The sequence below is a fragment of the Condylura cristata genome, unplaced genomic scaffold (assembly GCF_000260355.1).
Source record: "Condylura cristata isolate star-nosed mole 26May11 unplaced genomic scaffold, ConCri1.0 scaffold00005, whole genome shotgun sequence".
Classification (NCBI taxonomy): Eukaryota; Metazoa; Chordata; class Mammalia; order Eulipotyphla; family Talpidae; genus Condylura; species Condylura cristata.
The window spans coordinates 54,212,644-54,235,989 of NW_004567106.1; the positions used below are offsets into that span (position 1 = coordinate 54,212,644).

Here is a 23,346-nt window from a genome sequence, read left to right on the forward strand (position 1 = left end):
GCGTTGGCCTTTGGGAGATCATTTTCCCCTTTGCAATTCTCTATAGCTCCTTCTCACACTGATGAATCAGCAAATGTGCACAGAAGATCAGTTTAGAAATTTGACACAGTTACAGTGAAAAAGTTAGCTCATTTGCTGTCAATATTTATGCAGTGGCTTTCATAAGGTGGGATGAGAGAGCTCAGATAGTCCCAGAGTAAAACTGAATAATGTCTTTGGAAGCAGGTATAAAGTTCCAATGTGGTTTTCCTACCTTGGACGTGTTCTTCATCTGATCTTCAATTTACATCTAAAACTACAAACCATGGGATAGACCTTTTAAAAGACTTTTCACTGAGCATCTGGTCCTTCTGCAGGCCTGACAGATTTATGTCAGCTCTAGAAAGAATGTGAATAAAAGTCTGCTTCTGGGAGTTTGTAAGATGAGTTGATGTATTACTTAATCCACTCTTGCTTAGGTTCAATATAAAAACTGCATTGGGGTGTTCATTTTAAAGTATGGTGTATATATAAGTAGAGATTATAGATAACATCAGTTTATAATTAAATAAACATGACTAAAGCTGACTTACTATCTCAGACACTTATTTGCTTTAGAAAAAGAATGATTGCTTTATAACTGCTCACCACTTTAAAGTACATTCATTTAAAATAATTTTATTAGTTTGCATGGATGATATTCATGGAACTTTGTCTTTTACTTTGAAAAATGCCATCCATTCATTCATTGTCTCCATTCACTCCCAACTTTGTTCCATAAAATTCTGTCAGGAAATTCTGCACATTCATTGGCTCTTAATGTTGAATTTCAATTATTTATAAGAGGAACATTATTCAATAATCATGGTCATGATTCTTTTGACCAAATATAATCATTTAAAAATGACCTTAAGCTTCAAGACAGTGGGCTATGTACCTGTATCCCCAAGCACATAGTGGACACCCCAAAAATATATATTAAAATGTTTGTATATAGCCATAATTTTTATTGAAGGTATCATACTAGTTGTGGCTTACTGAAAACTGTAATTTTGAGGGCAATATGATTTAAAATTAGGTTCTGCCACAAAAATATGATGATTTACAAATACTGCCTTTGTTGGTTACATTATGTCTTCTGGGCTAATACAGTGAACTGAAAAGTATATACAAATACAGTTTTCTGATATTTATGTATTATTAAATAAAGTGTGTCTTAGTGGTAGCAAAGTAGCATTTAACATTTAATGAGTAAATTTGCTAATTATTATTTCCCCTACAACTAGATAATTGGTTGACAGATGTTAATACTATATCCAGATAAAGGGAGGTTAATGTTCAGGGACTTCAGTGTGAAACCGGATGAGGCTAGTGAACTTCTTCTGGATGCTTGGAAATGGAAAAAGGAATACCTCAGTGGTATTTTGGGCATCAGGATGTAGGTGTTTCTTTGGATCTCTACCTAACGCTTGATCAACGGCTTCTTCTCCCTGGTGCCACCTAGTGGAGACACGCACAGAGCTGTGCAAGGGGCCCAGTTGCAGAGACAGTTATTTCTCCTACTGGAGCGGAGAAGCCCATGGCTAGTGGGCATCCTACAAATTCATAAATTAGTCTACATAAATGTAGTCTCTTCCCCTTTCTGCCACTGTCCAGTACAGGAGTGTTTCTCGGATTTCTTCCAACTTTGATAATTACAAGTTTCTAAAACAAAAGGGTTTATACTAAAAAATGATCATGAAAAAAGATTAACAGAAGCAATGTTTCGAAACATGTTAAGCAGCCATAGAAACAATTACGTCATCTTAATGTTGAGGTTCTTGTTGTGTGTGTGTGTGTGTGTGTGTGTGTATTCAAATAGATGAAACAGCTAAATCAGAAAGATGGTCAAAAACTTCCCCAGTAAGCTCTTCCTCCACACAATATAGAATGGTAAAGATGGGCTGAGTAATGGCCTCCTGAATTATGGCAAAATCCCCTGCAAACTTCCTGAATTTTCCCATTTCTCTCAGGCACATAGTTACTGAATTGAATTCCATACATCTTGATTCCTAAATGTTTACAACCTCTGACATGAGTTTTCCATCACTTTGGTAATGGTAAGTATATTTTGAGAACAGGAAAATATATTGGGAAAAAAACCCAGACAGAGTCAGGAAAGAATCAATATAACAAAAACCAAGAATAAGCATGTACTTTCCTGAATGTCTCTAAAATCTCCGAAAGAAGAGCATATGTTTATTTTTCATTTGCAAAGGAAACAAGTCTTTAGTGCCTGACACAGTAACCAGTACTCAACAGACAGGGGAGAGAGTGACTTAGAAATGGCCCTACTCATTAGGTTGCTGCAAGAACAGTTAGTGATAAAAATAACCCCTTTCTAAAGTGGTATGTGGATGCAAAGAAATAGCAGTGAAGACAATGGCAGCAAATGCCTTCCAAAATTAATTATATTAATGCTTAAGCTTTTATAAAATATGTTCCCAGTGGGGAAGACCAGTGACATTTATATCTTTACTTTGGGCATTGAAACAAAATAATTCTCCACCAGTACATTTTGAAGCTTATTGCACTTTTGTCATTTGGAACATTTCTATAAACAATTTCCTTTATTCTTTAGCTCTATCTCAAAGACTGTGACAATTTCTAAATATAAAATACCCCTCAAATGTGCCAACTAGGTAAAACTGATTTGTTTGCTAAAAGAAGGCAGACTTTTGCTCCCTTCAGGAAAAAATCTGACTTGCATTTGTCTTATGTGATTTATGCATTGTAAGTTTAAAATGAAATACAGTCTTTTCCCTCCCATATATTATAATATGGTCTCAATTTGAAAGAAACAGCAATCTTTTGTCACCAAGGAAACCTGCATAGCTAGATGAAGCAAAACAAAAATGCTGTATTGCCCCCAAGTGGTCCTTTTAGGCATTGCACAAATAACCTGCGCTGTCGGATGTTGAAGGGGAAAAAAGCAAGTGCTTAGACAGCAAAGCTTTGACCTTTTTTGCCCCATTGGGTTACAACATATTTATTTTTTTAATGTTATTTAATAACCCATGCTTGTGGTAAGAAAGTTATATTACTAAATAGAGATTTCTGAATTGTAATCAATCTTCAGTGCAATTTAAATTGACAAGACCACAAAATCATTCCAAATGATATTAGTACGAGTTAGCTTCTGGATATTGCTTTTCCATTTAATACAGTTCCACAGCATACACACTTTTGAAATTACTGTAAAGTTATCACTAGCATTTCAGACTTGACATCTGTGAATATATTCTGTTTATCCACGTATCTTTTTTGGTCTATGTGATTTCAATGGGGAGCTCAAGCTGCATGTTAACACAGATGCCTTGGATTAGGTGACTGACCTCATACTGGGATATGGAACTGATATTTTTCCTTCATTTCTCTGAGTGCTTCTTAGGCAAAGGTGGATCCTTTCTCTGGATTCTGCACACACATGGGTGCAGCGTTCTGTACTTCCTGCAGCCTGCAGACACATTTCATCGCTTTTGTTAGCTCCCTCTGCATGGGCAATGTGTCTGCCAGGCAGTCATTCTCTCCCTCCTATTCTGATCTGGAGCCCCCCACCCCCACCGCCAACTCAGTCCTCTTTGTCTCATCTTGGTCTCCCATCTTCCCTGCATGCTTAGGAAACAGGTTCTTAGAAGCTCTCTGAAGCAGCCTTGAAATTAGGGGAGAGGAACTGCAATGAGGAGAGCAATTCCTAGGTGACCTTATACTTGTGTTTCCACCTGTTTTGTGGTTCCCATCCGAGCCAGCTTCCTGGGTGCTGGGCCCAGTCTCCATAGTCCAGTAGTTCCAGGTACCAAAGCCTCCTCTACCTGTTAGAGAAAGCACTGTTTAAAAATGATCTTGATGTAAAATTGTATCCCAGCTGTATTTGCAAAGTTGAAGAATGTTCCCATGTGCTTGATTAGCCAAGTAATCTACATAAAGAATATATATTCAAGTCACAGTGATTGAAGTCATTCCTCTAGAGTCAGAAGTCACCAAAGAAAAACATTATGCTAAGGAAATTTTCATGCTTTCAAGGAGTTACTGTGAAAGTGAAAAGAAATGTGATTTAAAAATATGAATAGGACAATGGTGACATCCTTTCAGGCTGAGCGATAAGCAAATATCCAATTACCCTTTTATTCTAAAGGAGAGAGAAATAAGTCACTAACCCTGGATCTGTGGAGATGGACTGACCGGACTATAAAAGGAAATCTCAAGGTATGCGCACAGTGTCTGAGCAATGGATGTGTGGTGGGTCAGGCCTTGGGCTGGCTGACTGCCTCAGGCAGGTCGTTAACCTCTCTGGACCACTTTTCTCTGTCTGCAAGGTAGCACTGTATGGGTTGAATGAATTAATGAATTCGATGTGGTCTACAAATGTTTACTGAGTATTTACAGTAATTCCCAAATGCTAGACATCGTGCATTGTCCAAGGATCAAGTAATAAGCAAGACAAAATCCCTGACTTCATGGAATTTGATGCTGTGGAATGATATGATAGAAGAAATTCAGAGCAAGTGTTCATTATATCCATAGGAATTGACATAGGTAATTACAGATTTTTAATATAGCTAAGAATGAAAGGATGCTGTGTGGGAAGCCCTCTATAAAGCCTGTCATGCTGAACTCAATGCCTGAGGCCAGCGTTTGATACTTAACTTATCGTGTACTGATGAACTTCAGTGCAAATAAAAGTGAATGTATACTTTTATAAAAGAGCAATAAAAGTAAAGTTACTTGACAAGAATCAATCTAGTAAAATTGTTTTAAACCAATGCAGGTGAATTCAATTGGAGGAGGAAATTTTAAAGTTATTATATTTTATTTTTTAAGCTTTATTTATACCTACAGAACTGGGGTATAGGCCAGAGGTGCAGTGGCCATGAGAGAATTCACCAGAGACAGAGTGGGGAGCAGAACAGGCAGAGCAGCAAAATACACTGCTGAGGGGAGAGTGGGCAGGACAGGAGAGGTCTGCCACGCCATGCGGGTCACCTCGTGCTGTTGTGGCTGTAGATAGTTTCATAGTGCTGTGATTTATTTAGCTGAGCCACCAGAGAGGGCCCTCAAAGTTATAATTTAGGGGAGGGAATAAATTGTCAGATTTAGAAGAATTCTTCTCTGAGGTTTCTTTGCAAGTATCTTTATGATCTTGCTCTAATTGCAGTGATAATTATTGTATTATGAGTGAGGTTTCTGAAGTTAGATGACTGGTCATACAATTGGCTCAGTCATATGCCAATGAAAGACCTTCACTGTATATTGTAAGATTGACAAAGAAATGTACATTTATGTTTCATAAATAAAAATGTTTCAGAATTGCATGTATTGCTTTTGATACATTAGAAGTATAAGCTGTTACTTGGTAACAAAAAAGATAAAATGGCTTCTATTGTTTATTCTATCACCTCCTGGAACTATTAGATTATCCTTGTGATTTGAGCTGTGCTTCAGAAAGGCAGTAGCAAGCAAGCAAGAGAAAGTAGTTAGTAGCATGATCAGTAGCTTGAGTCTACAAAGGGAAGACATTGATTAGGGTAATATGGAATTATATTTAGTTAGAATACTAAATCATGAACTTAAATTATGGCTAATGAGTAAGTGTTCTTTTTGAATGATCCCATATAAAAGCATGGGCTTTATTTGAACACTGGTGAGAGTGGGTTAATAGTGAAGGGGCATAATAGATCAATGAATTGCCACAGACATTCAGCACTAAACGTTAGGACCATTTCTTTATCCTTTTCTTTATTAACAACTCAAACAATTTTTATAGTGAATATATTTCCTTTTCTTTTTGTGATTGACCAGAAAACTTAGTAACAACTAAAATAGATACCCTGCATAAAATATCCAGAACATAAATGGAAATTATTTTCCCTTTTCTTTCTACTCATTTGAGAATATTTCTAAATATGTGAGAGAGGAATCTTTCTGCCAAATCTACCTGTTTGCATATTTTTGTACTGCCTGTTAATAATATCAGCTGTTAGAAATATTGCAAGAATTCAGTGTCATTTTCTATTCAAGGCAGTTAGTAAAAGGTGGAGAGTTTTCCAAATAGGCTGTCAGACTTCATTTTGTTGCAGGCTAATGGCCTGTGTTTTAAGTCAGTTGGAAATGGCTGGGAGCTGCTTGAACAATGGCATTCATATAAAGAAAATAAGTGGACATATACACAGAGTCCAGTGCTAAAATATTATGATTTTAACTTTCATTCTAGAGAGTTGAATCTCTCTCTTCCTTTCTGTCCTCTTGAGCAATCCCAAAGGGACAATTAAGAGAGTCTACTAGTTCTCTGAGAAAGTTGAATATAATGCAACCAGAAGTCTATCGCTCAAAGCAAGTAATTTCTTACGCCTTTTTTATTTCTATTTCTGGGTTCTGTTCAACTCTCTGATACATATGAGAGAATTTAAAAATTTTAAGAAATGAGGGGCCCTCCCTGGTGGCACTGTGGGTAAAAGCACAGCATTGAGAAGCTAAAGCTACTTCAGCATGAATTCGATCCCCGGTGAGGGAGGTGACCCACATGGCGAGGCAGACCTCTCCTGACCCACCCGCTGCACCCCTCAGCAGTGTACTTCCTCAGTTGTCCTGTTCTGTTCCCCACTCTGTCTCTGGTGAATCCTCTCACCACCCCTGCACCTATGGTCTGTACCCCATCTCTGTATGTATAAATAACTAAATCTTTAAAAAGAAATTTTTAGCAATGAAACATTAGAATACATAGGATCTGCTTGCTAAGTTTAAAGTTTAAAATTGTTAAAAAAAAACAGTGAATAAAAGTATTCATTTCACTGGAGGATGAAACTTATTTAAGTATTGGACTTTGATCTTAATGCCAGGGCATGAGGGAAAATCTATCCTAATTTAGGTTCAGTCAATTAATTCAGTTTTTCTGTGGTTTACCCTAAAGCAAGTCCATTTTCAATGAACTAAAATAAATGATGAGCATATTTATGTTCTTCAATATTTGACTTAAATCAGAATTTGTTCTTGATCAAGGCAATTTAAGTTACAAAGAAATATTCCTAGTTTTTCCAGAAGACAATTAGGCTACATAAATGTTCAAGTTGCTGAGCTGATGCTTCACACGTGTGGAGTGGGTGCACGTGCTTGAGAACTGTGGCAGCTTCAAACAAATTTTCCCTGCAAGTAAAGACACAGATGATTTTGGGTTTCATCTGCATTCAGAAATTTACACAACCTGGGTCCTCCCTGGTAGCACAATGGCTTAAAGTGCAGCACTGCAAGCTGGCCACAACCGCTTCAATGAGTGTTCGATTCCCGCTCCAGAGGTGATCCACATGGCACAGCAGACTGAGTCTCCTGCTCCCCTCAGCAATGTACTTCACAATCTGCCTGTTCTGCTCCCCACTCTGTCTCTGGTGAATCCTCTCACCCTCCGCATCTCTTTCCTGTACCCCAGTTCTATATGCATAAATAAATCTTAAAAAAAAAAATCTACACAATCAAACAATCAAAGTCACAATGGAAGAATGAGCTGGGGCATGGCAGCCAGGCAGCCTGGCTTTGCCCCCTATTGGTTTCCTCCTGCCAGTGACAGTCCAGGTAACACTTAGTTTCTTCATCTCTAAAACAGGAATGAGCATCAGTCTTTTAGCATTGATTTTATTATAAACAAGACTGTATGTGACACATACACAGATTTGGCACATGGTGCCGATGAATTTATTAACTATAACAAAATTATAATCAAATGCCACAGGTGAACTAAATGCAAAATTACGTCAGTACTTAGGTTGATCATTTCATTTTTTTCTCCCATTTTCAAATCAGTTATGTCCTTTGTCTTGTAGTTTCAAATATTTGACTTTCCCCTCACTGAGTCCCTTTAAGGCTCAAAGGAGACTCTTCCTAAGGTCCAGAGTGCTGTCTGCACTTCACGCCCTGCAGTGGCCTCTGAGGTGGCCTTCTGATGTGTGGTGGGTGTACTCCTTGGGCCAGACACACTGTAAGCTGTGATTTTCTAGCAGGGTGTCATTGAGTGCCTTGGGGATCCATGACTTTCCAGTGGGCTCTCAGACACAAGGACAGTTCCATAATAGCAAAACTTCACCTTGCATTTTTGTATTCTCCTAAAATTGGGTCTCCCTGGAAGACATTTCTGACATAGGTAGTTCTTTGCCCATCCTTTTCATAAACATCTTCGTGTTCCTCAAAAGACAAATCTAGTTCTCAGGCAGGGTAAAAAAAAAAATTCTGCAAAAAAAAAAGGAATTTTAATCACTTGGTAACAAATCCTTCACAACTCAGACAGATCCTTTTCAGTTTTTAATAAATTAAATATGTCACAATAAATCACTAATATGTTTTCCCCGTGTATCTTAAAGGGAGTTTAAGGAATTAAGTCATGTTGCTGTAACAAACTTTCATCCACAGATTTGGTGTATTTACGTGAACATATTTTCTGCATGTTTGCTTTCAAATGAATACTTTGTTGAGTCCTTTTAATTTCAGCAATGAGTAATAATCTCTCAATGGATAGCTGAATTCACTGTATAAAACCCATATCCATCTAGGATGTGCATTTCTAACATAATTTTACTTTAGAATTAAAGATTTTTAATATATTGCTAATGTTCTGCCTAATGGTGGACAACCTATAATTGTAATTACAATGTTGGGAAGAAAAATGTTTTTGGCATTGAATCCATATGGCAACTGAAATTTTAAAATCTTAAATTTATAATTATCTTCTTGAGAATTATGAAATGATCAAAGACTGTATATGTGTGTGTGTGTATAAGGTATATTACATTGAGATAAAATTCTGAGCTGTTTGCATTTTATCAGGTAAATTTTAAGAGTTCTGCAAGAGTCTGACAGAGAGATTGCATGTCAGTGTCAGACAGAGATTCCAGCTGAGTCTGTAAAAGCCAAAGGAATAGTATCAATCAAGACTAATAGACAAAGTATAGCTGTGTTTAAAGTAGGCAGATTTGAATGCATCCTGTTCCACCTTTAGTTTGGAAAGAGAACACAGAATCCTGGATGTCACTATTGACTTGTGCCCCTAATTCTACCCATGGATAAAATTGAGCCTGAGCCCTATGTGACATTTCCTTTGGAGCATTGACTGTAACCAGAACTATCACCTACTGGCCTCTGTGTTCCATCATTACTGTGTCTCCCTGCTCATTCCTAGCAGCACGCAAGCTTGCTGTGTGATGTTTTTCATCCTAAACAAATGATCAGAAGTTCAAGAGAAAAAAAAAACAACAAACTGTTTATGGCTAAAACAGTAACTCAGAGGAGATGGAGTAGAGGGAGAGAATATTTTCACAATTTTTACAGGCTGTGGGGAACAAAGGGAAGAGATGCTTTTTGTTTTGTTTTTGCAAAATTTCTAAGCATTAAAAAGGTGCATATTTGGACTTTGGTGACACAAAATTAGTAATAACCACATTGAGGGGAAGAAACCGTGTCACTGCAAAATCATTACAATTTCTTTCAATTGAAGTAATGCATATGCCAACTTAGAAATAACCTTGCTACCCATGGGGATTAAAACTGAGATGAAAAAATGCACAAAATGAAGGATGATGTTAAAAAAGAAAGAGAAATACCCAAATGTATCAAGAAGTGGGTCTAGGCCCTCCCTGGTGGTGCAGTGTGTTAAAGCACTGCACTAAGAACCTTAAGCCACTTCCGCATGAGTTCGATCCCCGCCTGCCCCGAAGGAGATCCACATGGCGTGGCAGACCTCTCCTGACCCACCCGCTGCTCGCCTCAGCAGTGTACTTCGTCGATCTGCCTGTTCTGCTCCCCACTCTGTCCCCAGTGAATCCTCTCACCCGCTGCATCTCTAGCCTGCACTCCAATTCTGTATGAATAAATAAATCTTAAAAAAAAAAAAAGAAGAAGAAGTGGGTCTAGGTTGGACACGAAGGAAGGACCAGTTCCTAGGTGCACCCCAACAAGAGCAGAGCAGAGGGGAGCTGTAAGGATGAAGCACGGGTGTGCTCTGAGTAAACTTAAGTCATTTGTTTGCAGTTTGGGGTGGGTTGGCCCGAGTCTTCAGACAGAACCTTGCAATGTGGAATCTTTTTAGCAGTAAGCCTGGGGCTTTCTTGTTTCTTTCCTAACACCCTGTAGGAGAGAACAAGTCATGGGTGCACTTTCATAGTCCTTGCTGAGGAGAATTAGTGAGTGGATGTTCTTGGGAGTTGAGTCAGGCTGCTATCTCAGGTTGTTGACTTTTCAACTATAACTTCAACATGGTGGTCAGAGATAAGATGGAGTCTGATTGACGTAAAATAGGTTCCACATATAGAATATCAACTAATCTCTTAACCAGGTGTGAGTGTATAGTAGCGTTACACATGTTTACATTTCTGGGTAACCAACTTGAGGAACTGAAATTATATACTAAGTAAACAATAACGCTATTTCTTCCTCCTCCTAGTCACTGGGAGACACCGTTTAATTCCGTTTCTATGAATTTGATCACTCTAAGTACATAATGTAGGGGGAATTATACAGACATTTTTACTTAGCATAATGTTCTGAAGATTCTTCTGTGTTGTGCTATATGTCATCATATCCCTTCCTTTTAATGCTACATAATATTTGTGTGTGTGTGTGTGTGTGTATGTTTTGGGGTTGAATAATATCCTATTCTAGTGAGTATGCAGTAATACCATTGAAGTTTTGATTTTTATTTCCTTATGCTTAGTAATATTGAACATCTTTTAAATTTGCCTGTTGGTGAAAAATGATTTAAATACTAATATTCTTTTTTCATGTGAAAAATAAAAATTTCTTTCAACTTTAACTTGAGAGAAATTCTAATAAACTTCAGCAAGATGCAGTGCTATTAAATACTACCTATATTTCAAGATACTGAAATATCAATATTCTGTTATAGTTTTCCAGTTAGTCAAGAACATGACATTTTTAAAAAAAATGTCTAATATTGGTTAATCCTTCATCCTGTGTTTTAACTCTTAAATTAAATTTCTTATCTCAAAAATCCTCTTGAAGTGTAAGCTTCTATTTTTCAAAGATTTTATTACATGTCACCAGAAAAATGTGTATCCTCCCTCTTTCTTATGATGGAAACACAAGATAAGCCCGTTGTACTAAGAAAAATTTTTTCCAATAGCTCAGTGAGTAATATTTCTTATCAATGTTTTTGTGGTTTCTGTAATGGTGTACTTTGGCTTATTTATTCAACAGGACTCACTGAACCCTAGTGTGTAGTAGGCACTGGCCACCCACAGATAAAATGGAACAATTTCTGCTCTAAAAGATCTAACAGTCAAGAAATTCAGCAAGTTTATACAAAATGACACGAGTTAGCACTGAGAGTGAAAATTTCCCAAGGTCTGATGGGAGAACTAAAAGAAATGATCAGGCAAAACCCAGAATTTAGCATGAGAAGAATTATGGAAGATAGTGGGATAATGAAATAGGTATAAGGTGACTTCAAAGTACTTTAAAATATCAAAGATAAAACTGAAAATTTCCTACAAATATTTTCAGCTCATTCTCAGTTCTTGTCCTTCCACATTTTATTGATGGGTTTATCTTAGTTGTATTGTTGAGCTAATGTTGGCCCACCCCTCTGTATGTAGTTTAGGAGTACAGAGTCACACTTCTTCATATGTATGTTATTATATGAAGCTGGTTTATTCTTATCTATTCCTTTGATTTGTTTCTTTGTATTCCACAAGGTCATCCTCTGTATATTTTATATTAAGTTTGTATTTCATTTTTATACTTAGTAGGAAAATTTATAAGTCATAGCACAGTTGCATGCCACTTTAAAGTTTCAAGATATATTTTATGCATTTTTGCTCACTGCCAAAGCATTGGTTTCCTTGGAACCTTATGTTCCCATATTTCTGTAACTAAAAAATACTAATTAAACATCATCGTGTGGAGTGGGAGAAGTTTTCTTCATATTTAAGCTCATGGCTTGAGTGTTTAGTAAGGAAGGTAATGGTACTTTCCAAGTATTTGTGATTGAATTAGAAAACTTATGGATGAATAGGTTTTGAAGGCTTTGAATGGAATTAATATCAAATAATTTCAGATTTGACATTCTGATGACATCATTGAACAGAGTTCTCTCTTTCAATATCCAAGCACATGAGATACACAAAACTTCATTAACTTGACAGGGAAACACAATTATTGCCACATATTGACAAATTGCAATACCAGCAGACACTCAAAGCGTCTTCTACTTCACCTAAGTGAATTAATTACCAGAAAGTATTATGCCCTTTCTAGGACACTTACTGAAAGTTGATTATTTTTATAAATACCTTCCAAGCATGTACAAATTCCAGTTTTATTTCTGGCATACATAATTGGCTTGCCACTATACTTAAGTAACTTAAGTAAAAGAAGTCAGTCATATGGAATTTTCTTTGAAGCAAAGGGCTTAAATACATAAAAATCTATGCAGTGAGATAGATACAAAAATATTGGAACAGAACCAAAACAAAAATAAAGGTAGCTATGCTCTTTGCTTTTGTTACTTTATTTTTATAGAATTAACATTGGATAACTTTCAGGTGTCCATTGTTGAGTATTAAAATGTGTATACACTACAGGGTCTTATTAGGCTTCTTGAATCAAGCTTGTGATATTCTGAGTTCTTGTTTCTTGCTTTGCACAAGCATACATTTTTTGATGAGAATCAGCATGTGCATTAAGCGTTCTGCTAAAATTGCAAATCTATTCTTCACTATACCATTGTCCTCTTTTTTCCCAATTTATTTACTCTCCCTTTACCATTCCCATTTGGTAACTACTAATTGTTTTTTATAGTCCAAAGGTTTATGTTTCTTGCTTAGTTCATTTCTTTGTTTTGTTTTGTTTTCTCCATATACCACATGAGTTAAATAGCATTTGTTTTTCTCTGCTTGCCTTATTTTACTAAGCATAATTAGGTCTATGTTGTTGCAAATTTAATACTTATTATTGTTGAATAGTATTGCTGAATAGTATTTTGTATTGCATAAGTATTGCATACTTTTCATTCATCATTAAAATATGCCAAGAACTCAAAACACACAAAAATAGAATAAAACTCAATTTAAAAATGGGCAGAAGATCTGAATTCTTCAAAGAAGAATTACAAGTAGGCACATAAAAATACATAATAGGCACATAAAAAGATGCTCATCATGTCTTAATATTAGGGAAATGAAATCAAAGCAACAATGAGACATAACTTCATTTTTGTGAGAATTATTCAAAGACAATCTACAGCAAGTGTTGGAGAGGATATGAATAAAAGGGAGTCCTTATACATTGTTTATAGGAATGCAAATTGGTGTAACCACTATAGAAAGCCATATTGCAAATCCTAAAAAAATAAATAAAAGAAACTCTATGTGGCCTACTTCTGGATACTTACTGAAAAATGCAAAAACATTAATTTGAAGTTGCTCCTTTTTGAACAATGCTTTTTGAATGTAATTTTTCTCTCCTTTCTGTATACTTCTGTTCTTAAAGGCAAATATAAGTAGATTCTCCTCTGTTATGATTGTTGGTAGAATTTAGTACTTCCCTTAGCAGGCTATTTCTTAGGGAACTAGGAGAAAACAAGTTATTTGGGTCCCTCAGTTTTGCTCTTTCATTTCTTTTGGGAGGCATGCCTTAGGAGAATTGGCCCCATTCAACTTTTTAAAAATTATTCCTAATAAAAGCCTTATCATATGTTTATTTTTATAAGTTTTTTGTAATAGCATTGCAACATAACACTAAGTTTTGGTATACATGATTTAGGTCAACATTTGTATTTATCACATTAAGTTCCACACTGGAAGTCCAATTCTCAAATGTTCTTCCTTGGTTTGTTCAACAGGTGTTTGTATTCCTGTCAGTTTTGATTAAATGTCATTCAGTGTGTTTGGAGAATCTGGATTCAGCATTGAAATTCCCTTTAACTGGCTATAGACTTGTTTTGATTAATAACTAGAGCTAACATGTTGAGCATTGGTACATATTGGATAGTAGTGCATGAAGTATATTATTTCATTTAATCCTAGAAATACCTCTGTGTAGTAGGTACTGTTTTTAATTACACAAGCTGTCACAATTTAATGGAACATGTAGAGAAAAACTGAACCTGTGACTTCTTGCTTTCAGTCCATGTGTTAGTCACTGGCTGTTCCTTACTCCCCAAAGCCTGGAGCACACAGGGCTTCCCAACAGCTAAAATTCTCACTAAAAGTTGAATTGATTGTGACTGAATTCACTGCTTATGTTACATTCAGAAATTCAGATAGAATCTTTCCCATTTGGAAGAATAAATACAATCCTAAGACATTAATTATTTTTCACTATAGAGGATATAATTTTATAGCCATATATACATTATATATGGCCACATTCTCTATATTATATACTGTACAAACACTTTCAACATTCTTAAATTTTTCTTAAACTATTACCTTGACATCTGTGCTATTCAGGAAACATCAAGTAGAAAAGTACAATAATATCAATGGCCATTTCCATATAATATAATGAACTGAGTGAAATATGATGAACTATTTTATTTGGAAAAAACATTGTCACTCTATTTTAAGTCAAGGGCATTAATGTTTTTAGGTTAGCATTAATTTTCAGTCTTTTGATCACACAATTATTATATTTACCCTTAGTACTTAGAAATGGGAAAACACCCCAACTGCCAGATGCTCATGATGTGTTTATAGGGTCTATGTCATTAATTTTCTGTTTTTCAGCTAGGAAAACATCATGAAGACAGAGGTCATTTCTTTTGTGGGAATTTGGCTTGTGGATTTTTAAGTACAATAACTATTTCCTTCAGATGACTTGTGCCAAAATGTGTCCCTCATTATCATAGCAACAAAAGTTTTTCACTTTGCAGTCTTAGGAGGTTCAGATTTACTTTAGTGTGTTCTTGCAAAAACATTAATAGAATACCTGCTGGTGTTTTTTCAAAAAATATTTTTTGTTCTTCATCTCTGGAAAAGTATGTTTATCTGGAGATAGTCTATGAATCAATATGAGATTTGCTTTGTACTTTTAAAAATTTTGTTGAACTTTGTTGTTAAGCACCCTCAAGGAAATTTTGATGTGATTGGTTTAAATTTTAATCAAGTAGAAAGTTATTTCTGATACAAACTATAATATTTCTAAGAAGTCATAAGCCTGAGCTTGGTCCCCCCTTTATAATATTGTACCAACCAGTCTATCCACATAAAACCTGGAACTAAAAATATGAAATTTCTTTAAATATTCTTCCCCATTTGGTAGCATCTCCCATAGCAAAATGCTGTGAGGAAGAAGCAAGGTGGATGGTTATATTTGTTTTGACATGCAAAAAAGCAATCATAAGCTGATAGTTGCATTTCCTACTTTTATAGTGTGTTGCAGATGCATTTTTTCTGTTAATTGCCCTTCCTTACTCTCTTATTGGTAGATATTGACCCATTTTATTTTGTTTAGTTTTAATTGTATTTATTTTTGCATAGAATAACTGTGGTATAGGCCAGAGGTGTGTAGTGGGGTGTGAGAGGGCTCACCAGAGACAGAGTGGGGAGCAGGACAGGTGGATCTACTGAGATGCACTGCTGAGGGGAGCAGCAGGTGAGACAAGTGAGGTCTGCTGGGCCACGTGGGTCAGCTCCCTGGCCAGATCAAACTCAGGCTTTAACAGTAATAGTGCTGAAAATGAACCCCTAGGTCACCAGGGAAGCCCCTGTTGAACCATTTTAAAGTGTACAAAAATTTAGAAAAGGGAATGTCTAGTCTATATTCACCCAGTTAGCTCAATCACGAGTGTAACTTGGGAGCTCTGATCTCACACCCTATTGTAGATCCCCTTCATGTTTCATGATTAGATGCTATGTAATGAGAAAAAAAAGTGTAGTCAGTACCCCTCAAGTAATTGAAATTCCAAGATATAGAAGTACAGTCATTTAATTGAAAAGCTATTAAAAGATAAATATATAGGGACCTCCCTGCTGGTGCAGCGGGTTAAAGCACAGCACTAAGAAGCTAAAGCCTCTTCCGTATGAGTTCGATCCCCACCCTGGAGTTGATCCACATGGGTCTTCTGACCCACCTGCTGCTCCCCTCAGCAGTGTATTTTGTCGATCTTCCTGTTCTGCGCCCCACTCTGTCTCTGGTGAATCCTTTCATCCCCTGCACCTCTGGCCTGTACCCCAGTTCTTTATGCACAAAATTAAATCTTTTTAAAAAAAATTTTAAAAAGAGATATATATATATAAACATGCTCATTATATATTATGTAGATAATATATATTCATTAACACACATTCAGTATATTTATTATACATTATAATACACATTTAGTACATTATATATTCTTAAAATCAATACATCACATATATAACATACACAATATGTGTTAATCTTAGATTACCAAAATCTCCGACTTAAGAATTTTTTTTAGTGTGATAAGGAAAGCTAATCTAAAGGAATCCTTTAAGTGAGTCACTTGGAAATGATAGAGACAAATTGTGATTGTTGTTTTATTATATGCTTTGCTTTATTCACAGCTGCAAACATTTTTTGAAACATTCCTGAGAGCGGGTTCACCCCTTCAAGCTTTCGATCATATGAAGGAAGCAATTAGCAAGCTCCTGCTAGCAGCGGAAGCATTCAGTGAGACTTCTACTCTGGGACCAAAGGCCTTTGCTAGGTAAAAATAATGATAATACTTTTTTTAAAAAGGATAAAAATGTACTTGCAAAGAAATATGAGGGGAAATATCTCTTAATTATCAGAAATGGTTGCAACTTGGGAAGTTTTGTCACTGGATACGTCAGTGCCCAGCACCCTGTTCCAGAAAAAATGAGAAGTACCACTAGCTTTCTTGAGTTTTCTGTGTGAACAGGGCTGCCTCCCACCACGAGCAGAAGTTTCCTTCATGGAATATCTTCAGTATTCAGCTAATATGTTCCAGATCCCCAAATAAATCTCATGTAGTATCATTTGATTATCAAAGTCATTTTTCTTTTTGTTAACAAAGACAATGAAATTTCATTAGTGTAACTATTTGATAATTTAATGCCAAATAATAGAACACAGGTAGCAAATAGAATTGTTTTATATTGTCTCGTGTCTTCATCAGGTGCAGATTGTGCTTTCAACTTTTAACTTTTGACATTGGTTATGGCAGTGCCCAGCACCCTGTCCTGGTCCAGGTGAGTGTGCTGAAGCCTGAGAGCTGCCGTTTTTTGCTCAGGGGTTAGTATGTGAAGTTTTCTGGGTTTTCATTAATTTTCTTTCTTTCTTTTTTTTTTTTTTTTAGATTTATTTATGTATTTATGCAGTACTGGGGTATAGGCCAGAGATGCGGAGGGTGAGAGGATTCACCAGAGACAGAGCAGGGAGCAGAACAGGCAGATCGAGGAAGTAGACTGCTGTGGGGAGCAGTGGGTGGGTCAGGAGAGGTCTGCCACGCCATGTGGATCTCCTCTGGGTCAGGCGGGGATCGAACTCATGCCGAAGTGGCTTAAGCTTCTTAGTGCTGTGCTTTAACCTGCTGCGCCACCCGGGAGGGCCTTCATTAATTTTCTTAAATGTATTAAGAAATTTATTTATTTATTAAGAAATTTCTTTCTTAAATTTATTATTGAGGAGTCATCCCTTTACAATACCATGCATGACTGGGGGTCATCAGTTTACATCCTTCAGATGTATGTCACCTCAGCACCCCCACCACCAACGCATCCCCAGCCTTCCACCACAGTCCACTGGGGACCCCTCTCCCTTTCCATTCTCCATTACCCCAGCTCCCTGATAGCCTCACTTTTATACTCGGACTTCTTATGTTTTCTTTTGGTTTGGTTTTCCTGATCCCTCGTTTTGTCTCTCTGTAGTCCATATATGAGTGAAACCATTAAATATTTTGTCTTCTCTTTCTGACTTATTTCACATAGTACAATTCCCTGTAGCTCCATCCATGTTGTCAAGAGCAGTATGCAGTATATATGACTCAAAAAAAAAAATCCAACTTAAAAATGTAGGGTTTTCACTCACAGCAATCTAAATAGAAACTTCTATCAAAGTTGCTACAGGCTTATTTACCAGGGTTAAATAGAATTAACTGTGTGGAATCAAATCAATGATTTGACTTCCAATCTCCATGTATCTTATTTTTAAAATTTATTTATTTGTGCATATAAGAACTGTGGTGTAGGCCAGAGGTGCAGGGGGTGAGAGGATTCAACAGAGACAGTGGGGAGCAGAACAGGCAGATTTACTGAAATACACTGCTGAGGGGAGCAGTGAGGAGACAGAAGAGGTCTGCTGTGCCATATGGGCAAGGATGGAACTCATGCTACAGTGGCTGATGATAGCTTGATAGAGCTATGACTTGTGACTTAACCCTTCTGTTACCAGGGAGGCCCTTTCCACACATCTCTACAGAGTTAGCATGAATTCTTCTCTGACTCAACCTCTGATTAAGAAATAAATGTGATATGAAGCTAAATATGGGTTAAGTGAGAAAAGCAGACATTCAGATTAAAGCATGTATTACCTCACTTATCTCATTCGTTTTTAAAAATAGCTATTTTTTTACATTTATTATTTAGAATGGTATATTATCTTCCATGAACACAAATTCTCCAACAGCAAAGAACATTATAAAGCCATGTGAGTTGGTAAATGTTTTTCTAGTTAAAATATGTATAAATTCAATTGTGTTTTATATACTTTTATTCTTCTACTTCCTCTCATGTCAACTTAACTCATCAATTCCTCCAACATATTTTTTTTTTTTATCACAAATTGTCCTTCGGAGCAAGAGGATTAAAAAAAAAAAGTTCATTAGTCTATAAAGTCCTATCTCAGACTTTGGGTTGGGAAAGAGAAGAATAGAACAAAATAAAATTGTGTATAACCAGATTTAACTTCACAGTAAGCTGGTTTTCTACTACCCAAGTAGAATGGTTATACTAAATACTTCTATGACATTTGATTGAACAACTCAAAACACATCCATAAAATTTTGAAACTCTGAACCTCTATCATTAGCCTTTTGTCCATTATTTCATATACATATCTCAAGTCATTGGTGTTATGCTTTAAAAAAATTGTCACTCAGAAGATTATACTTTCCATGAACACAACTTCTCCAAAGACTTTAGAATAAACTGTGGTAATGAATTAGTTTTCTTGTGACACAATGTGTCTCTCGAAAGAACATAACTTGCATTTTATAAAACTGTCGATTTCCTAAAAGACCACTAGATGTCAGTTCTGATCTACAATCCAACAGGAAATGAATCATGATTTATGAATAATTTTACACATTAAAAGAAAGTCATGAAAAATATCTACTATGCTTTTACTTTTTCACAGGTACATGAACATTTAAATTTTCAAGATGATGAGAGTATTGAGTTTGAGGACCAAAACATAGAAAAACTCCTTTTAAAAGACACTTACAACTTTCTCTTCTCTACTAAATCTTCATTTTCTATATTTTCTGACATATTTCAGAGACCTTCTAGGTCAGATCAATTTAAGGTAAGTGCATATTTTATGCTGAAAAATATTCCTTCAGGTCATTCATAACATGTGCCATTTTCTTTATTGTGCAGTGAAGTAACTTGTTAATTGCATTTGAAATTAATTTGTACCAGTTATGGTATATTGTTAATATTTTTCTAACCTTTAGACCAATATTAGTTTTATGTCAAATAAGTATGTGAATGACTGATTATGATGCAATTATGGGTTGAAATAAAAGAAAACAGTTTCTAATCTCTATGGAAAGTTTGTGGATCTTATGAATAATTGCCTAATAGAATACTAGAGCTTTTTGGAAACAGTCTAAAGTAGTAGTGTGTGCTCTGGACTGACATTGGAAAACTGTAATAATACTAATTTTTAAAGCATTCACATCTGGTTAACATTTTTGCTTGGATGCTGTTGATTAGAGTATAGTGTTTTAGAGCAGAATTAGTTAATTTTTATGGAATGTCAGTACAATTTACCTTGATGCATAAAAAAGTCTGTAGAGATTTCTAAGTACACTATTGTGTATTTTCTCTATGTAACGCTCTTTTGAAATCCGTAATTGGGAAATCTGGAAGAATAGAGTTTGAAAGGTCTCACAAACGCTGATGTTTTATGGAGAGGTGGGGAAGATATAAAATGGCCTTACACACTGTAGCTTCCTTATGATCTGTTTCTCTAGAGAATGGTTGTCAATAAGCACATTATCATGATGGACTGGGCAGTCTGTGGGGGATGCACTGTGGTGGTAATATCTGATGGGAGGATCCAAATGTTACTGTAATTAAAGATAAAATACTTTGTAAAGCATTAGAACCACTTGTCTCAGAAAGGACAGCAATAAATGCACCTTTTTCCAAACAAGGGTGCATTTGAAAAATTGGATATGGGGGGAAAACGGGGATTCTTTTTATTTCTGTGAAACACCACCATAGTGATGTTCTATAAATGAGGTTCACATGTAAATTTGCTACTCTGATCTTGAATTTAAAAATCTACTCTAACCTGAAGTGAAAGAAGACTCCTCCTGAATTCCCACCCCATCACACACTTTCTTACTTGCCGGGCTTATTCCTCCAACCCTACTACCCAAACTCCTGAGATATGCCATGTATACGGTTCTCAATGTTTAAACACAGTTCTAACAACTGGAAGTTACTATGTATTATTTAGCATTAAAGAGTTTCACACTAAAATGCTCAAGTTTTGATTGGTTTTTGAGTGAGGAGCAATTGGACTAAACAATTTGGCTTTGTAGCAACTATTCAAGAATTTTCCCCCCTCTTATTACAGGGTGAAAATTATCAAAAGGAACCAAATCAATGCCTGTCTTTAGAGGAGATTAACTCAATTATAACGTTCATAAAGGAACTTGGGAGCCTGGGACAATTTCAGCTGGTAAAACAAGTGACATTTGATTCCTCTTGATTACTGAGATTATAGTAGATCAGCCATAAGCTGTTAGATTTTTACTTCAAATTAGTTGAAGATATTTCTTTAAGACATAGAAATCCTTATAAGCTTCTTTCTTCTTTTCAGAAATCTGAATATGAAGTTGAACAGAGTGCATATTATTTGACAGTTTGTAAATATGTGACTATTAAAGGTAACAGAAAATGAGATTAGGATAGCTGGCAGATTTGACAGTTCTTCAGAGAAAAAGGTCAACATTTTCTGAAGAAGCTTTGCTTTTACCTTTGGGACAGTTACGTGTAACTAAAATTTCTTTCTGCTTATTATGCCCTTTTTGTTTGTAAAAAAATCAGTATTTTCAAACATGTTAGTATGGTAACGGAATCTTAATGTGTTGTATGTCTATAGCAAACTTCAAAAATAAAAGGAAATTTTAAACAATTATAATAACTAATATTAGCCTTGAAAATGACATTTCTTGTCTACCCTATGTTTTTTCTTGGGGTCTGTTAATACATTGGTCAATATCAAAGAAATACACACGCATACAATAGGTATGTATATGCCCTATATTGCTTTATTTCTAGCGTGCCACTTTGCCACTTATGTAAATAAACTGTAATGAGTTTTTATTTGTTCACCTAAGATGTATTCATGCAAAACCCTTTAAAATGGCATTCTAAAAAGTCCATTAATAATTCATTATTAATCTCGATCAAACATTTATTTTTTTATTTTATAAAAATTTGTATATTCATATGCTACTTTTCTGAGTTATAGCCAACTCATTAAATTAATTAATGAATATTAGACACTTATTTTTATAATTTAACTCCATGTTTTAGAAGGTTCAAAGTAAGCTTGTCACCCCAAAGGTAATTTATTTATTTAAGAGTTATTTATTTATGCATACAAGAACTGGGGTATAGGCCAAAGGTGCAGGGGGATTCACCAGAGACAGAGTGGGAAGCAGAGCAGACAGATCTACTGAAATATACTGACAAGGGGAGCAGTGGGCAAGACAGGAGAGGTCTGCCGCGCCATGTGGGTCACCTCCCTGGCCAGGGATTGAACTCGTGCTGCAGTGGCTGCAATAGTATCACAGTGTTGTGCTTTAAACCATTGCAACACCAGGGAGGGCCCCCAAAGGCAATTAGTCAATGGATCATTTTAATGAATTTAAGTAGCATGTAGAATAGGTATTACTCTTAGGACATTTTGACTCAACACTATATTAAGATTATCAAAGAGACCTGATCTCATCCTTCAGGAATTCATAAATTAAGATAGTGTAATTGTGAGAACATCTCTTGGCACAATGTGAGGGAGAACGGAAGAATTATTTTGAAGGAGAAAGGGCGGACCCCAATTTGCTGACTTTCAGAGCAGAGAGAGGATAACTATAGAGGTTTTCCTGGCAGAATTAATATCTTTCACTCTGACATATTCACTTGTAACCCCAGGGGATTTCTCCTTTTCCTTCCTTTGACTGATTCATAATGTTAGTCAGCTATTTTTGGGTATCAAAAGGAAGGGAAAAAAATCCTTTCAGTGACAAGCAAAAAGAAAACTCACTCCATTTCGAAATATAATCAATAAAATTAGTTGCTTATAAAAAGTGGCATTTACTTTGACAGTGGCACAGAAAATTAAATTATGGTACCACTAGTGGATTTTTAATAAATATCTAATTTTTAAAATCTCAATAAGTATAAAGACTTTCCTAATAATACTACATTTTTAATTTGTTTTCCATAAATTAATCTGATATTCTGTCTGTGAATAATCCTTCTCAGCTCTTCCCATCCACTGCTCCTGGGATTCAATCTTTGATGCGTGAATTCTATGAGACGGCAAACCCTACAAGAAAACCTGCATTGGTCCTAACCCAGTACCAGTCTCTTTTACATGTATTTGAACGATTTCAGCTCCTGAATAAAAAGGCACAATTACCTCCATTGGAATGGTAAGAGAGCCACAAATTTGAATTGTGCGATCCCAAAAGTCTCTAATCTAAAGATTGATTTCAAAAGCCTTTGCCTACATTAAAAGAAAGCAACACAAGGAAGTGTGTCCAAAAATTCATGCTCTGGAAACTAAGATTCTTTAAAGCATTGAAACCACAATAACTAGTGGTCTTCAAACACTGTAACAAAAACAAAAATCAACAGTGATTCAAGCCGCTAAAAAAAAATGTCTAAAATCAAAAGTTTCAATATAATTTCTACCTCTATCTCTTTCCCACTCTACCCATCTCTCTCCCTCTGTATATATCATATTGTATTTGTCTGTCTGCCTGCCTGACTGCCTGCCTGTCTGTCTGTCTATCTACCTACCTACCTACCTATCTATCTATCTATCTATCTATCTATCTATCTATCTATCTATCTATCTATCTATCTATCTATCTATCTATCT

The 23,346-nt window shown here is 35.9% G+C and overlaps 1 protein-coding gene across 2 annotated transcripts in view; it reads left to right on the forward strand.

Moving 5' to 3' along the window:
* The window catches only part of CPED1 (cadherin-like and PC-esterase domain containing 1), a 248,922-nt gene that overhangs the window by 98,411 nt on the left and 127,165 nt on the right, over positions 1-23,346 (forward strand). For both annotated transcript variants that reach the window (XM_004677169.2, XM_012720742.1), the window contains exons 7-11: positions 16,545-16,687; positions 17,120-17,192; positions 19,357-19,524; positions 20,809-20,913; positions 22,725-22,894. In XM_004677169.2, coding sequence (XP_004677226.1) covers positions 16,545-16,687; positions 17,120-17,192; positions 19,357-19,524; positions 20,809-20,913; positions 22,725-22,894 — 659 coding nt within the window. The remainder of the gene's footprint in view (positions 1-16,544; positions 16,688-17,119; positions 17,193-19,356; positions 19,525-20,808; positions 20,914-22,724; positions 22,895-23,346) is intronic.